The 18449-nt window shown below is 38.4% G+C and overlaps 1 protein-coding gene across 2 annotated transcripts; it reads left to right on the plus strand.

The window, feature by feature from the left end:
- Window positions 1-8781: 8781 nt before the first annotated feature.
- On the plus strand, window positions 8782-15638 carry LOC132129634 (cytochrome c oxidase subunit 4 isoform 2, mitochondrial-like). 2 transcript variants are annotated; one of them, XM_059541275.1, is made up of 5 exons: window positions 8782-8830; window positions 10236-10335; window positions 14344-14511; window positions 15075-15206; window positions 15280-15638. In XM_059541275.1, exons 2-5 carry the CDS (start codon window positions 10236-10238, stop codon window positions 15411-15413), a joined length of 534 nt encoding a protein of 177 aa, XP_059397258.1. In that variant the 5' UTR covers window positions 8782-8830; the 3' UTR covers window positions 15414-15638. The 2 variants fall into 2 exon arrangements, with proteins under 2 accessions (XP_059397258.1, XP_059397259.1); XM_059541276.1 differs by lacking the exon at window positions 8782-8830 and adding an exon at window positions 9852-9994.
- Window positions 15639-18449: the final 2811 nt, after the last annotated feature.

Below are 18449 nucleotides of genomic sequence, written 5' to 3' on the forward strand. Positions count from 1 at the left end.
TTTTAACTAGCAAAATCCATAAATTTGATTACATATAACGCTAAACCATTCACAGTTTTTAACCTTATATGGTAAGTTAATGTACAGCTGATATTATTCAACACGTTTTTACTGTAGCATTTTTGGAGTTTATCTTTTTCATTGTGAACATTCTTCAAAATATCTTCTATGTTCCGCAGAAGAAAGAAAGACAACATGAGGGTGTGTATAAATGATGACAGATTTTTATTTATTTATTTTTATTTTTTGGGTGTACTGTCCCTTTAACTACTGTACCTGACTTCTGTTGTCTCTCATTTCTGTGGTCTCTGGTGTTCTCCTGTTCCCAGTGGAGTGAGCATGAGTCCACCCAGCAGGACCATGACAGCAGAGACTAACACTGAATTAAACGAAAAACTCACTCACATACAGATGCACCACCTACTCTCTGTCAGGAATAGATACAATGTAAACAAAGTCAAGGCTGCTTCATGCTCATGAGTATGTTTATACACTAGCTTGCACGTATACAAATCCAAACCACTTTTGTGCAAGGCATTTTGTTGTTTAGGGTGTTAAGGCATGCTTGAATTACACATCTCAGAATGTGGGTACTGAAGAGTGTATTAAACTTCACTGGCTCTTGTCAGGATTGTTCATGTGAAATGTATAAGTGCATGAGAAAGTAGAAGTAGAAATAGGTAGAGTTTTGATGTTAATGTTCATACAGGATAAACACTGAATGTAAATATGCAAAAGTGGTAGACTAATATAAGATTATAACAAAGAAGAAAACAATGGATGATGATGATTACAGATCTTCATAAAAAAATAATAATAATAAAAACCTCAAAGCTGTTAAAATAAATTGTTATTATAAAGTACGTCATTTCTACTTTTTCATGCTTCCGCACTTTCATCTTTTTCCAAATACCACATCCCACCAAATCTAAATCCTCTTTCCTTTTCTTCATCTAGACAAGCAGCTGCTGTCCTTCTCATTGTGAATGGAAAGGCCCAGGAGAGATGGAGGAAGAGTGCGACTAGACGCCACAGGTCAAAGGTCGAGACTGCATGTGTCATATTTCTATATGGCACATTAGTTAGACATATGTACATACCTACTAATAATATATATATGTATATATATACATGCACACGCATATTCACACACACACACACACACACACACACACACACACTCCACAAATTCTTTTTTAAAGTGTCTGTACAGTTTGGTCATATGTTTGTACATCTTTGCAACATTTTAAACAATATCAGACAAATAATTTGTTTGTGCAATATCAAGATAAATGAATAAATTATATAATATATTTGGATTTAATTATGCCTTCAGTAAGATATAGAAAAAAACATAAAAAGATAAAAAAAGAGGAGATTAACTTTTCTTGAACACTCAATTCACTGATAATAAAAGTATTTATTATTTAGTTTTATATTTTGAATATATGTTCCTTTATATATATATATATATATATATATATATATATATATATATATATATATATATATACAAGTATTATACACATTACAACACAATAGGTTTACTTATTAATAATATGGTATCAACTAAAATTTAAGAAAAAGGAATAAAGACATATTGTTTATACACTATAAAATATACACAAATATATAGCAAGGAGAAGATGCAGCAGTGTTATTTTAGTTTACTGTTATTTTAAACAGTGCTTTATAAATACATTGACCTTACAGTCCAAAGGGTCATATTTGTATTGTTTTATTCCACCCCCTATCTCCCGAGAGCCACTTATAGTATTGGTAAAGTTGGTAATACTTCACAGTAAATACATTTGGTAACACTTAACAATAGTAAAGTGAATTCAGGTTACAGTAAATAGGACATTTGAATTTGCACACAAGTATGTTTGTTCTTCTGAAGTAATATTTGGAAAGATCCTTTCTGCTGAGCCGTGTAAGTGTGTATGCAGTATGAGTGTTTGCTTTACAGATTTGGGTTTAACATGTAAATACGGGACAGTGGGACCTGTTCGATAGTTTTCCACAAACACACAAATCCCTTTGGTTTCCTTCTTGTGTAAAGCTTTTACATGTACATACACCTCTGATGAAAAGGAAAATGATTTCCTTCTTCACCTAAAAACAACAGCCAGAAAACCCCTGCACATGCAATACTTGCTCCACTTGTTTCAGATATCTATTCCACTGAAACTCCTCATGAAGCAAAAAAAAAAAACTATTTCTGACTCAATGTTCATTTCTTCCCTAGAAAGACCATTATTTGATTCAATATGCACAAACGGCACATCATTTCTTAGAATTATCTTATTTCCTGCAGCTCAAATGTGCTAGCAACATCAAAATCAATAATTGCTTTTATCAAATACACAGATGTATGTTCAGTAACAAAGAATCCTGTTCATTTTTCAAAATGATGAATAAATTTTTTGTTTACTTGAGACTTGCTGAGACCTGATGATTGAATCAGTGAGATGTTAATTGTTGCATTCAGTTCAGATCAGTCAAAAACATTGCTATGTTACATTTGCTTATCTTTGTAAGATTTCATAACATGTGAATCAATTTTTAGAAAATCAGTAAGCATAAACAGATTGAAAGCATACAAATGAACTTGAACGAATAAGAAGCCAATTTGCTAAAATGTCAAATAGTTACGAATTACCATGAGATCACCAGATATTAAGTAAAGGTAGTAAAAGAAAAACATATGTTTACCTGTGTTTGGCAGAGAAAACTTGTTGGACTAGCAAATGGTGCATTTTAATGCTTAAAAGATGAGATATGTTTATCAAGTCACCTTTATTTATATGGTACTTCATACAATGCAGATTGTGTCAAGGCAGCTTTACAGTGTTAAACAGGAAAAACTTGTGCTGATAATGCAAGAAGACAATAGAAAACAATCGGTTTATTAGTTAAAGTCAGTTCATTGTTGATTCAGTTGTCTCATCATCCAGCTCAGCTCAGTTCTCTTCTGTGCAGTCAATAATGTTGGCAGAAATTGTGCTTATCTCAGATATATCTCCTCTTGCCTTTATGGAACGTTTTAGTACACATTACATCAGGATTATAAGATGATGAGGAAATGATTTGAATAAATATGCATGAATGAAATCTCTTTGGTATAATGTTGAACGTGTTGTCTATGTTCACAGTGGTTGTTTAGGAGGGAGGGGCACTGATGTTACACCCTGAAGCCTTAACCTCATTTGCCTCATTACGTCTCGTGCCAACAGATAATATGGAAAACTCTAAGCAAGGTAGCTCAGCCTGATAATCCTGTCATGAAGATAACACTGAAAGCTATTATTATCTCCAAAGGTTTGGCACTGCCAGTTCGAATAGAGAAAAACAAACAGTGAGAAGCTCTAATTGGTGTGTAATGCAGGTCAGTGTCCCATCATCCATCAGGGCCATCATGGAGTGCATCATATGACATCCCATTCACTACTCTGAAGCATAACCTCATTGAACAAGAAGCAGCAGAGGAGGAGAGGGTCCAGATCAAACACAAAGCTGTAACCACACATGAAACGGGCGACAAAAAGAGCAGCCACTTTTAATGAAATGCAGTGGGAGAATGACCCATTTACCCAGCATGCCCCGGGGTTCTGAAAGGAAAAGACTGTGTTATGATGCCAGTATGCAAAGTAGGTTGGATGTGAATGGAAGAAGGAAAGGAAAAGTGAGAGAGGTGGCACAGTAAACCAGGACACTGGCACAAGAAGGTCTAGGTCAAAGCTGGCTTTATTTTATCTGCCCTTGGCCATAGTTTTGAGGGCAGGACTTCATAGGTTCACCCACATATTTATGGCCATACAAGGGTTGGTGTAAAGAGAGTGAATAATACATTATCTCTGAAGTAGTGCTCTTGCACATTTTGGCATGCGAAGGCATTTCCCCACAAGGCTGAATGAACCGCAAACAAACAGAAAGCAATAAAGCATCTCTTTAAATTTAACTTCTGTGACAAAAATAAAAAGTTACATACAAAGTACACACACACACACACACACACACTCATAAATCAAATTATTACAAATTATTGTTTTAAAATGTACAAACTTATCTGTAAACTGTAAATTAATGTCAAGTGCAAATGCTGTAGTCAAAGCTTCAGTTTAAATTTGTACATGCAGTTATTTTGTTCTTTTTAAAAACTTATGTTAATATGTTGTTGTTCAAATTTATTTATTTTTAATTATCTTTTTTATACAAAATCCCATTCCCCTGCCTTTACCTAAATTAAATTTTCAATATTTTAATTAAAATGAAAACATTTTATTCTAAAACAAACAAACAACAACAACAGCTAAATATAAAAAAATGATTGATTAAACATGTCAACAATTAAAAAATAACAGAAACCATGTACGTCATGAGGACCACATGTCCCCACAAGTAATATTTTGACCTTTTTGGGTTAATTTTTAGTGCCATGTGGAAACTAGCTTATAATTCATACGGAATTAAGTTTTGTTTTTGTTTTTTTATCTAAAAATGCAGACAATTTAGTTTGAGGGGCTAGGTTTAGGGTTAAGCGATAGAAAATGCAGTTTATACAGTATAAAAACCAGTTCCTGCACATCCAATCCTGACGGTTAACCTGAGGCACAGTTTGAGATCCGAGTTCAACCACCCCATTGCGGTACTACATAGAGAGATAATAACAGAACACAAAAAACATGGAATGGTTGTGTATTTATGTGTGTTCATGTGTGTGTTTCTTGAATACTCATTAGATTTATGAAATAACTGACATGCATATGTGCTTGCAGTGAAGTGGGCATCTCATGGTCTGCAGATAAACTATTAGTGAGTTGCATATGTTTGGATGTGAATGAATGGCATTGGGGACCAGACTGACTTCAAATTAACGGTCAAAAGGGTCATTATGCTTCATTCTTCACCTCTGGCTTTTTGTTGCTTTGTGAAGGGGCAAGACAATGCAAGAAGCCAGGGATGGGGAGGGAGAAGACAAATGGCATATGAGTTTCCTCTAGAGAGCAAAAAATGCAAAATATGAGCATATAACAGGACTGAGCTGGAGGAAGGGGGCTTGGAGATAACAATGGGTTTAACGACAGAAGCAGGGGGTTGTGGACACTCAGTATAAGCTGTGTTTGGTTGGGGGTGGGCAGGGACACGTGCCATTCTTGGTGGGAGGGGACAGGATGGAATGGAGCACAGCCAGTGGTGCCCGGTCCGGCCCTCTGCTTTGTTCTGTCAGCTGTTGGTGTCATAGTCAACACCCGAGAATCAGTGGACCCCAAAGGGACAGTCACCACCTAAATACTCACTTAAGCCCCTTTCACACTGCCATTCCGGCAAATACACGGGTAAAGTGTTCCGGCCATTGTTCCCGGGTCGCTAGATTTTGCACTTTCACACTGCCAGTGATTACCCGGGATATGTGCGTGCTTTCACACACAACCGGTAAAGATCCCGTCACGACACGTGACATCAGGGCGTGACGTGTAATGTACGAGTCGAAAACATTAGGCACGTTATACTTTCACTGAAGCAAGAAAATGATCTCGCCATCAGCGCGGAAAGTGAGGAACAAACTGATCTCTGCTTCATTACAGTTTGCCCATATTTTTTTGACGCGAACGTTGATCTTTCTTCAAAACAGCCGGTAAAAGAGTCGCGTGATAACGCGCGTCATCACTTTGACACGGCATTAGATCTGGCTTTTGTTCACACAGCGCTCGTCCCGGGTCGAACCCGGCAATGTTACTAGGTCCCCGACCCGGGTTCAATGCCGGAATCAATCCCGGGACGTGGTTGCTTTCACACAGAAGGCGACCCGGCAATGTTCCGGCAATATGCCGGGTCCGACGTGCAGTGTGAAAGGGGCTTTACACAGTTCTCTGCTAGGGTGGGGTAGATTGATGTTGAATAAAGAGGCTTTCAACTTAAAAAAGATTAGACATAAATGTTTAATTGTAGCTGCCCTACAGAAGATGTTTAGGGACAAAATGAGTAAAATTCCTTTATTGAGCTACTGATTTCTGAAGGATCCTGTGACACTGAAGACTGCAGTAATGGTTGCTGAAAATTCAGCTTTGCTATCACAGGAATAAATAACAGTTTAAAATACATTCAAAAAGTTATTTTAAACTGTATTAACAATAATATTTCACAGTAGTACTTTTTAACTGTATTTTTGCAGCTCTGGTGAGAATAAGAGACTTTCAAAAACATTCAAAAGTGTTAATTATTCCAAAACTTTGGTCGCGTACAAACAAAAATAAATTATTATTTATTGGGCATGTAACTTGTAATTTTATATTTCAAGCACAGCTGCCGATAGTGATACCGAAGATTTAAAACTGATAACTTATCTAGCATGAAAATAAAATTATATTAGAAATTTCAGAAGACAGGTCACAAGAAATGTACTTTGTTAGCAGATGTTTGTGTAAGACAAGAACTATTTTCCCTCCACTCTTTCTGGCGCTATTCAAACAAGATTACAATGTAATAACAGAGAAACAATGCATCATCTGAAGTTTTTCACTTCACTAAATAATGACATGAATGTAGCATTTACTGTAGGCTCATAGGTTTTTATACTGTTCGGCATAATAGTAAACTATAAAAGTTGTTAAATGATTGAAAGTGTTTTATAATTATTGTTAAATGGAAAGAAAGAGAATAGAGTAGGACTTGGTTAGTGGCAGTTTTATACACAAAAAAGATAAAAAATAAAACAAAATTTTCTAACAAGTGAAGGTATCATATAGAGTTTGCAGTCATAAAACCATGAAGAGTGTTCAGCCATGAATTCCCTCAGGAATTTCCAATGGGTGTTTAGAGCAGCAGTTTTGACTTACGAGTGAAATAAGGTCTGTTGTTAACATTACTTGAAGAGACTTTAACATTTTACTGTAACATAAATTAGACAGATATACCACAAGTTAAAAGTAGTTTGTTTGTTAAAAATATAAGATGCTTAATAACTACCACAAGGATGTTAGTTTACTTGCTTGAAAAATCAGTTTAGCCCTTTTATTGCAACTCAACACCTAAAAGTATAGCATCAGTAGGCCTATAACACATGTGACACTGCGTAATTTAAGTTATAGAACAATATGTATCTTAAAGTAGTTCACCAAAGACCTTAATTTACTCAGGAATAACTATATTTAAAACCCAGAATGTATTCTAGATGACATTTGGTGAATTAGACTTTGGCCTACAGATTGAACAGTTCAACTGAGGTACAGTTTGTGAAATTGTCAAGTCTTGAATTCACATCACAAACAAATCTTGTACATAACAGTCCTGCTCCTGGTTTGGTTTAGACCCATGCAGTCTTTGAAGACATGTTCGGTCAGAGCTGCAGTTGACACCGTGTGAGGCTTACTGCTGCCATCTAGAGGCTTCTGATGCTTTTCACATGAGTAGAGTTCTTACTTTTGTTAAAAAAAAAAAACTTTTTTAAAAAATATACATATACCTTAACATATATGAAAATGAAAATTGAAATGCATAAACTTACTTTAGTGTAATATTCTTAAATCTGAAAGGGATAGTTCACCCTAACATATACCCTAAAATATATTGTAAAATATACAATGAGGTGTAAAGACACAAAACAATTGGTCTGTGCAAGAAACTGAACAGTATTCATATCGATTTTTACATTTGATTCACCGCAACGTCTGAACTGTCCTGAGCGCATTCATGTCTTCTTCTTCAGCCAGCGCGTAATATGTCTTCTTCTTGCTTTATGGCAGATCACAAACTTATAAGTGCATTAACCACCACTTATCTCTCAAATGGACCACTGACACTCTACTGTCTCAGTTAGAAGTGTCAAGATGCAGAGAAGATGCAGTGCGCTCAGCACAGTTCAGACATTGCAGTGAATCAGAGGTAAGAAACTATATAAATACTGTTCATTTTCTTGCACAGACCGATCTTTTCATGTCTTTACACATCAGTGTCACATCACATCATATTTTGTTCAACAGCATGAGAAAGATGATTTTGATATAGATTAACTTGTATTTAACATTCTTTCGAGGCATTGAGATATGAAATAATTCAAATGTGTGGCAACAAAAATGTTCAATAATAACTTGACACCTGCAGTTATTATTCAGAAATTCTCACTTTTCCAAAACACTATTTGGTTACAGTAAAGCAGAGAGAACTGAGGATTTGAAGAAATTACATTTAAGAAAACAGTTTAACCGTGTATGATTGTCTGATCTTTCTTTAGATATATCTGACACTGGAATATTTTACAGCAGGCTTGTCCTTATTTGACCCTGACCTGGCTGAGCAGTGAAACATATTCCCACATGCAGACTCACTACAAAACTTCTGAGGCAGACTTTAGCTCAGGTTGCATTGGGCTAAACCCAGATCGGGACTAGACATAAGCCAGATACCCCCCCCCCCCCATCTTTTACTCCTTTTTTTCTGGTGTTTTCTTCTTCCATCTGCTCTATTCTCTGAATGTTTGCTTCCAAGAACTAAATAAAATTATCTGTGGATTCAAAAAACAAGTCTTTATGGGATCACAACTAAACTGCCATAAAATCATAACAAAACAAGCACTGGGCATTTGATATGTGAAGGGTTAAACTTCAGCACAGACTTCTCAGTGAACAGTGAAGTCACATGGTTGTCTCAGATGTTTACTTGCACAGTCTCTCTCTCCCTCTCTCCCTCCTTACTTTCTTCACCCACCCCAGTGTTTTCATGGTCAGTCAGTGTCAACAGCCCAAGCAGGGACATACGCATAAGACAAAGCAAGTGTGCACTTCTTATTTGTGATTTTGTCATCCTTATCGTCTTGTCCCTCAGGAAAACTGTGAGTACGATGAGGGAACTTTCTAGAAGGAGCAGGGGGAGAAAGACAATAAGCATGGACTGAAAAACGGAAAGAAAATGCCAGTATGTGCTCTTTCACATTTAACTATGAAAAATACTTTAAATAGTTCAAAAGATGCAAAAATTCTACAGCAAGAGAAACAGCTACAGAGTATTCTTTAAGCTTTTATAGAAATTGATGAGTAGGCCAGCATTCAACAGCATCGCAATACTGATAAGCATACAAGAGTTTAATGCTTTTACATAATGACTTCTTTGCTTTTACTGGCTGTTGTGATGATCATGCTGTCGGTATTTTTCCAGTAGAAACTCCTCCTCAAATAATGTTAATTTAAAAAAAAAACAGCTATAGTCACACAAAAATACATTGTAGAACAAAATACAGCAGATAATTGACTTTTACAAACCATTTGGTAATTGTTTGAGAGTTAAGAGTCTATAGGGGTCATTGTGAACTATTGGTTTGGACTTCTGCAAGTTTCCATTTTAATTATTTTGTCTCTCTGTCGCTGCACATAGAGGGTGCAAAAAGTTTTTAGCTTTGCACAGATTAATAAAAAATGTTGTATGTTCATTTGCTTTCTAAAAAAAATAATTAAATAAATTATAATTTTGATTTGTTTTTGTTCAACAAAACCCAAAATTTCCCAGAACTGTGCATCATAAACTCAGAATGTGTATTTTTTAAACCATGGATGGTGGAGATTTACTGTAAAATGCAGTGCCTCCAAAGCTCTCTCAAGCACCACCAGCTGGTCGTTTTCAGGCATTATATCAGATGGTCTAAAAACGCTCTGGTGGACACACGTTATTTGTTCATATATTGTCAAGCATATAGCCTGTTTGTCCATACGAAGCGGGTATTTTAAAAACCGCAGCTTTTTCTATGTGGTTAAGTCTCTTATGCATTTATGCAATATAACTTGCCAAACCAAAGGATTCCACACATAGACAGTAAAAGATTCCACACCATTTAGATACGTAATTTGCGTAATTCATAGGCGGGGATTATGCTAATTGTGAATGAGCGTGCGCGCGCGTCCTATTTAAGAACAATTGGAATTCATTAACATTAACATTTAATCAAATCTGACTTTTACGAACTACGAAGTTTTTGTGAATCCGGAGGAGAATTTTTGTAAAGGTTTGTTTTACGCGTAAATTAATCAGAATTAACTTGAATATTGACGAATGTTTAAGAGATGAGGCCTATTAAAAGGATGACGTTCAAGTTGTCTTAAGAACATACCAGTTTCTATGTAGATCACATAAAAGTAAAAAATGTAGTTACACAACTATGTGCGTTATATTTAACCTAAATCTGACAGGTGTTGTGGTCTTTCTGAGAGGTTTTGAACGTGTTTTCATTTTCTTTTGTGGCTCAGATGCTCCACGTGACAGCCGGACGTGTAGCGGGCCTTTTGTCCAGATGCGGAGGGGCTGCATTCAGCTCCAGCAGTGGCAGGATGGCCAGTCACGGGCATGGTAATGTTAAATGTTCCTTAAAAGAACAAAATAAAATGAATACATTATATATATATATATATATATATATATATATATATATATATATATATATATATAATATATCGAGGGCTTGGAACCAGAGGGGCGTAAGTGGCATTTGACAAACTTTACAGGAGAGCCAAAACAAAATTTTGACCACACTTCAATCAACTGTATTTATTAACCTTCAACCACAACATTGCAACCACTTACATACTTATACGAGTAAGTTCTTAAGAGAACATATTATGGCATATTAACACAATGAACATATTATAAAACCTTGCAAAATCTTGAAAATATGGCAAGAACATCAAATACGCCTTTTTGGCACCAAACATTTCCAATTATTCTAAAGAAAAATAGGGCGTATCTGCTGATCAATGCAGAAATGATTGGTAAAAACATTGGTTAAAAACACTCTAACTTCATTACTTTTCATTTTATTTAAAATACTGTATACATAGTCATTTAATTTCATCATTTCAAACTGTTTAACATTTCATTTCTAACCGTTTAATTTCAGTTCTCATTTATGAGTTCACATTCAAGTCAAACAGTTTAACATTTAATTTCAAACAGTTAAATTTAAAATTTTATTCATGAGTTCACATTAATGCATTTAATTTCAAACAGTTTAACATTTAATTACAAACAGTTTAATTTCTCTTGTTTATTACACATTTCACTTTTTAGTTCACTTTAGTTGAACTAAAAAGTTCACTCACTGCCCACTGTCAGAGTGTTATAGAACTCTACATAACAGTGGGGAATACTCCCATTGGTGCACAGGGTGAGTAGGTCTTTTTTCTTTAAGGCACTGATCCCTGGAGGACTTTCATACAATGAGCTGGGGTGTGTGGTTCTGGTGCCGCTTGTTGGCTGTTGTGCCACCGTCAGTTTTCGGAAGTTTGGGGCGGTGAAATCATACTTGAAGATTGTGTTTGGTTCATCTTTCGTGTAGCGGAACCATTTAATCTTCTGCCAATGAACTGATTGTCCCTCCTCATCTTTTGTTCTGTTTTTGAGTATGTGGTTGGAGAGGGACTTGAAGTCCAGAAAGTCCTTGTGTTCAAGTTCATGTATACTGTATGGGTCGTTCCTTCTTGCCATTCTCACAAGTGTGTAGTAGCCATCAGGGGAGTAAATAGAAACTTTTCTTCTTGCAGTTTCCACTGCAGCATGCACACTATCACACTCCATCTGGCTGTGACCAGACTCCATGTATTTATGGTCAATAGTGGAGAGGGTCGGTGAGCTGACAGCACGCAGGCACATGGTGCTAAAGCATTCCTGTTCTGTCCACCACAAGTATCTGAATAAAGAACTGCATGTTTTACATGTGGACTAAGTTCTTTAGTCCACCATATCCGTGTGATCGAGACAGAAGCCCACCAGGGCGACGCAGAAGACCACCACATCCATGCGGTCGAGACAGAAGCCCCCCAGGGCGGCGCAGAAGACCACCACATTGGGATTGATGACATAGGAGAGCAAGTCTGGTTAGGCAAGTCTGAAACAGCGAACATGAACAAGTTAAGGGTGGCCTCCATGGCCAAGACAGGATCAGTCGAGCACTCAAAGAGTTCGGCTGAGACGTGACGAGGCTCTGGAAGTTTCGCAGAAACGAGAAGAGGCTATGGTAGTTCAGCCGAGATGAGGAGAGGCTCTAGTAGTTCAGCAGAGACATGGGGAGGCTCTGGTAGTTCCGCAGAGGCGTGGAGAGGCTCTGGTAGTTCCGCAGAGGCGTGGAGAGACTCTGGTAGTTTCGCAGAGTTTAGACTGGATTCAGGAATTCACTTGACTCTGCTCATGAAGATCATTGGTGATTTGACTCTGCTCATGAAGATCATTGGTGATTTGACTCTGCTCATGAAGATCATTGGTGATTTGACTCTGCTCATGAAGATCATTGGTGATTTGACTCTGCTCATGAAGATCATTGGTGATTTGACTCTGCTCATGAAGTTCAATGGTGATTTGACTCTGCTCATGAAGTTCAATGGTGATTTGACTCTGCTCATGAAGTTCAATGGTGACTTGCCTTTGTTCATGAAGATCAATGGTGACTTGCCTTTGCCCATGAAGATAGTCTGTGACTTGAATCTGCTCATGAAGATCAATGGTGACTTGCCTTTTCCCATGAAGATAGTCTGTGACTTGAATCTGCTCATGAAGATCAATGGTGACTTGCCTTTGCCCATGAAGAACAACGGTGACTTGACTAGCCCTGACTCTGGAAGGTCAACGGTGACTAGCCCTGACTCGACTCTGGAGATTCAACGGGAACCTGACTTGACTCTGGAGGGTCAACGGGAACTTGACTCAACTCTGGAAGGTCAGCAGGAACCTGACTTGACTCTGGAGGGTCAACTGTGGCTGTCATTCTGTGCAGAGGCGCTGAACAAGCAGCCATCTTGTGCCATGACTCTGGACCGGCGGCCCTCTTGGGCCGTGGTGCTGGACTGGTGGTCATTTTGGGCAGTGGCGTTGGGCTTGCGGCCATCTTGCGTCGTGGCGCTGGGCTGGCGGCCATCTTGCGTCGTGACGCTGGGCTGGCGGCCATCTTGTGCAGTGGAGCTGGACTTGCGGCCATTATGGGCAGTGGAGCTGGGCTGGCGGCCTTCTTTGGGTAGCGACGCTGGGCTGGCGACCATTCTGCGCAGCGGCGCTGGGCTGGCGGCCATCTTGTGCAGCGGCGCTGGCGGCCATCTTGTGCAGCGGCGCTGGCTCGGCAGACGTGTGCCTCCTCTCCCCTCTCCGTCCGCAATGGTGAGACGGCGGCTCCGATCCGTCCCTCACGAACCCAGGGTCGAAGGGGGGCCATGGTGGAGAGCAATGCCTGACCTCCTCTCGACCACTCACTCCTCTGCGACCTCCCCTGGTCCCACGAAAACGACCAGGCGGGTTCCTTCAAAACCACTCTCTGTCCCGCTCGGTGGCTGGGGAGGAAACATCAAAAAACATACCGCTGGATCTTAGTAGATGGAGTCCTTCTGTGACGTTCGGGACCCAGTGAGACACAGGAAAAGAGAGATCCAATAGCAGTAGGTTTTATTAGGGTATTCCAAAGAGAAGTGAACAAGCAGGGGTCAAAACCAAAAATCCATCCAAACAAACAAAAAAATAAACAGGAGAGGAACAGGAACGGGAACAGGAACTCGGACGACGAGAAAAACTGGGTAACGGAAGGTAAGGAAGGAAAGGACTCCATGCAGACAACAGGAAAAGACTGGAAAATATAGGGAGGCTAATGACTAATAAGTGAAGGCACCTGGTGCAATTACTGTGATGAAGGGACAAGGCTAGTGGGAATTGTAGTGCCTACGGTGAGGTGCCTAAGGGGAAGTGAGCCCACTAGTGGACACCCAGGACAAAACATCTCTTCATCTGTCACTTCTTCACAAGATTCATCCGTTTGCTTCATTATATTCATCAAAATTTGTTCTGCCTCAGACAGTTCCATGTGTGCAGCATGGGTGTCAGCCATTTTAGCTAGTGCTGTTTAGGGGCCCCACCCACTTACGCCCTTCTGGCTCTGAAAAATACTGTAGGCTCTTGTATTGTTCAGAGCTAGAAGGGCGTAAGTGGACTTGCGCCCTTCTGGCTCCAAACAGTGTGTAGGCCATACATGTATTTTTTAGAGCCAGAAGGGCGTAAGTGGACATACGCCTCTCTGGCTCCAAACAATACTCAAACTTTTGTGTTAGGTCTTTGTCGTTTTGTTGCTTTATTCAATACAAGTTGATTTCTGATGCGTCTTTTTGGCACAACTAAATAGAGCTCATCAAGACCTTTAATTTGATATATAGAACTCATTTTCGCCCAAAAAGCCACATACGCCCCTCTGGTTCCAAGCCCTCGATATAACTAGGATGATCAATGAGTGGGCATTACATCAGTGTCATATTTATTTATCAGTCCTTGTTTTCCTGCATTATATTTCCCCCTCATTAATCAATTGATAATTTCCTCCAGTTTTCAAAGTTGGGGTGACAGAACAGGCTGATATGTCTGTACCCCTGTACTGTGACCGACTGGACACTCCTCTGCCTGATAGACCATACAAAGACCTGCTCAGTGCTGCAGACGAGAGCCTGAAGCAGAAGGAGAAAGGTCCCTGGAACAGCCTCTCTAAAGAAGAGAAACTTGCCTGTTAGTACTGCTCCTGTGTATTTTATTCAGAATTCTTTATTCTCAACATAGAGAGTCCAAATTCAATGAGTAGTCAAATGTAAGCATTCTGGCGCTTTGATATTCTAGTGCTAGAAGTTGATATTTATTTTCAGCAGATATTTACATTTAAAATCTACACTCTCTGAGAAAATGGACCAAAAATATTGACATCTCGTATTGCACGAAAGGGTGTCTAAATTAATGTCCAGTGAAGTGCTCTCTAAATTAAGGCTCTCCTCTTCAAAGCACCTGCCTCTCAGTAGCATTAACAAGTACTGGTAAATCATGGTACATGACATGGCTACATGTACCATTGTTTATCGCATGAGATCCAAAAATAAAGTCTTATTTGGCCAACTTATAAATAAATACAAATAAATTAAAAAGAACAAGCCCTGACATGTCCTGTCCCAACAACTGGCCATTTGATGGGGGTTTTTATGAACACCAATTTTATCTGATAGGGCAAATAACAAAGACAAAATCATGGGTAATCCCTTAAATATTTTGCAATTTTTATCCACTGTGATCCTCAATGACAGTGTACAGGATTATGTTTAATGAGACATATGCGGAGATGAAGAAACCAACTGGTGAGTGGAAGACTGTGTGGGGCGGCATCTTTTTCTTCATTGGGTTCACTGGCCTGGTTGTTCTCTGGCAACGGTATTATGGTAAGGGATCATCTTCTGGTTTTTAATTCAGTGATTTATGAAGTCTGAGTTACAGTCAATCTTTTGTGCTCAGTGTATCCCCCTCATCCTCCAACCCTTGCTGACGAATGGCAGGCTATGCAGGTGAAGAGGATGCTGGACATGCGGGTGAGCCCTGTGGAGGGTTTCTCAGCCAAATGGGACTATGAGAAGGGCCAGTGGAAATAGATGAAAAGAAATGCAGCTGAGTGCAACACGTTAAAGCCTTGCTACTTACCAGGCTTTCTCCTTTGTCAGTCTTCATGCATTACTATGCAGTTCTTTTATGCAACATTTGAATATTATCCAATGGGCAACCTCATAAAATTTGAGCAAGCGAGAAAATGTTCACAACACTGAATGAATTGCAAGTGTTTCCTCTTGACTGACAGAAGTAAAACTTGAAAGAAATCACATCTTGTGTATCTTCGTATTCGTTCAACAAAAGAAACCAACATAATAACCACAAGAGTAGATGTCTTGTGAATTGAAATGGGTTTTATTTAATTTAAACGATATCAGACATTTAAAAAAAAAGTCTAAGACATAAAACAATTAATTGAGGGGTGAAGCTGTTTAAATAAACCCAAAACTTTAAAAAAATAGTTTCACTTTTGTTCTATTGTTTAGGTTAATTTGTCTAAATACAAACACAATAAGAAACAAATACATTTCAAAAGAAATTATAATGGATTTTAAGGCCATAGGAAGGAACAATATGCGTTTACACCAAATATCATAAATAATATTTTCAAATCCTCAAATGCTTTAAATATTTTCACTAAGCTATGATGAGCTAGTCTAATTGTCATTTAAGTTAACTAGTTTACATAGTGTAGTGGCAATGCTGGTACATTTCACTCTTAAGCATACTGTCACACACACACAAACTCTGCAACATGACTGACAGACAGAATGACAAAGCATGCAAGCAGCAAATTTCGTAACATGGAATGTATTCTGTGAAATCAGTGTCTACAGAGCAGCAAAAAGTGTGAGGCTGATGATACACGAGGCAACTTTCTAAATGATGTTGCCATTAAAGGGCAGCCAGGAGAGAGAGACAGGCCCTTCGACCGATTTAGAGTATCCAGATAGAAATGTGTTGTCCATTCTCAATGGGAAGTGCCCAAGCAACAATGCTCAAAAAGTTACCCCGTGTATTGTCAACCTAAATGTTGGCAAATAGAATCTGATGACTCACCAACTATACTCACCATTTATTCTTTTCAAACTTAAAGGCAACATAAAACTTAATTTCAACCCATTTTACTTACACAATGTTATGAAGGCCTACTTCTGAGGAAAAAAAACTGTTATTGCCTATGTTTTTATTAACAGCATTAAATCATTATGTAAACTATTGGCAGTATGCCAGAAATGCTGTATTTAAGAAAAGAGAAAGCGAAGCACGTCATTATACATACAACATTGAAGATTACAAAACGATTTCCCTGTTTGGATGAATACAGACTGAAAATGGGTTACGATTTTGATGTTGACTTTAAGACAAAACACTGGGAATTGCATGTAATAGTTCTTCGTGAGAGTGTGTAAGGGAGTAGGATATAAATCTTTATTCGATCCGCAGAACTCTACAGACGTCTCTTTTCTAGGTTAGGCTTCAAAGGACGTTATGCTTAGGATTGGTATGTTGTGACTGACACAACAAAAGATGTCAGCTTCCCCACGAGATCTCCACCAGAGGCGGAAGCCTTCAAACACACACCTGTACCCCCATCGCTTTCATCGCTTCTGTTTGAATCAACCCACGCGTCAATCATTACTATTCGGAAAAAGCGAGGGATATTCAACTTGACGTCCTATTTGAATTAATAATGGTTTGAAGCCAAAAGATAATTTCTCCACATCTCCGAGCGCTTTAACCAGTTTGACACGAGCCGAGCGTAAAGCAGCAGGTGCGCGCGCGGACTGACACTTGTGCTTAACCGCTCTGACAGCGAGTTTAAATGAGATTCGGCGGGAATCAGGAGACGGAGAAGACGAAGAGATTTATCCCAACTATTTTTGAGGTTTGCTTTCGAAAACATGATAAATTAGAATTTGAGGAAAAAAACATACAAAAAAAAAAAAAAACTTAACCTTAATCTCAATGTCACAAATAATGAGTTGTCAAACACTAAGGTTTTTGTTTTTCCGCGGCAGCACCATGATGCTATCTGACCCAATATATGCCTTTCATCCAGGATTCAAAACATCATGGACCATTACACGGTAAGGATAAACTCAAATCCATGAATGCTTCAATATATCTGTGGAAGTAACGTTTTCACTTGGAAATGTAAATGCTTCGGGACCAAAAAGTAAGACTAGCATTTTAACTTGGCTCTGTAAAGTTAAGTGTGCTGCAAGTTTTCTGCTTACTAACAAAACCAATGCAATTGACATTGTATATCTCAAATTCCAAATGAAACAAAAACTCAGTGACTATTATCTTGTCCCAACTGCTAGACCAGTATTCTACTCGAATCCTCATTCCCAAGACCATACAAGACACAGAGTGCTCTTGTGGCAATATGGTTTAATCTAATTACTTTCTGCTTAATGTGTTACATTTTCTGTGTACACAGTGAAAGATAGCCACACATACATCAGGAGTGACCTGCTTAACTTACTCCTTGTGTATCTGTGTCTCCTCTAGCTCTAGTTACAACAATCTCAAAAAGTATAAAGAGTTTCATCTGAAGCTGAAGTTAGGTTTAATAAATCAAACATCAATGAACTGCAATGAACATACATAACTTTCTTTCACAATAAAACAAGTTCTGATAACTGTTGGTCCTTTTGACAGTTTAGATGCTTTCAAACCTGCCCACACAACCTGTAGTTACACACATTTAATTCTCATCAAATTTACATGTGAAAAAGAACAGAACAATAATTGAGGGGAAAACCACACTCGCACACACACACACACACGTTTCACCTGTTCTCCACACCTTCCTCTAATGGTAGAGAGATTACAGAGGAAGCAGGCACTCACATGTAGTGCCGACCCAAAAGGCGCCTCTCTGTTTTGAGCTGATATCTGGCACTCCAGACAGCAACAACATTCTTTAAAAAAATGTCAGTGCTGATTTAATGACTGAATACTTCTGATTCAGTTCGGATTCAACTACTTCTCTCTCACTGGGTCATCAACTCAAGAATGACAAACAAGCTTAAATTAGATTTAAAGATACAAATTTTGTATCCTTGCCAGTT

This window comes from Carassius carassius, chromosome 46 (genome assembly GCF_963082965.1).
Source record: "Carassius carassius chromosome 46, fCarCar2.1, whole genome shotgun sequence".
Taxonomy (NCBI): Eukaryota; Metazoa; Chordata; class Actinopteri; order Cypriniformes; family Cyprinidae; genus Carassius; species Carassius carassius.

Excerpts from the sequence above, each read along its gene's own strand:
- LOC132129634 (XM_059541275.1), top strand. The coding sequence starts at position 10,236 with ATGCTCCACGTGACAGCCGGACGTGTAGCGGGCCTTTTGTCCAGATGC. Across the intron at positions 14,512-15,074 it reads TAAAGAAGAGAAACTTGCCT|TGTACAGGATTATGTTTAAT; the intron begins GTTAGTACTGCT and ends CCTCAATGACAG. Across the intron at positions 15,207-15,279 it reads TCTCTGGCAACGGTATTATG|TGTATCCCCCTCATCCTCCA; the intron begins GTAAGGGATCAT and ends TTTTGTGCTCAG.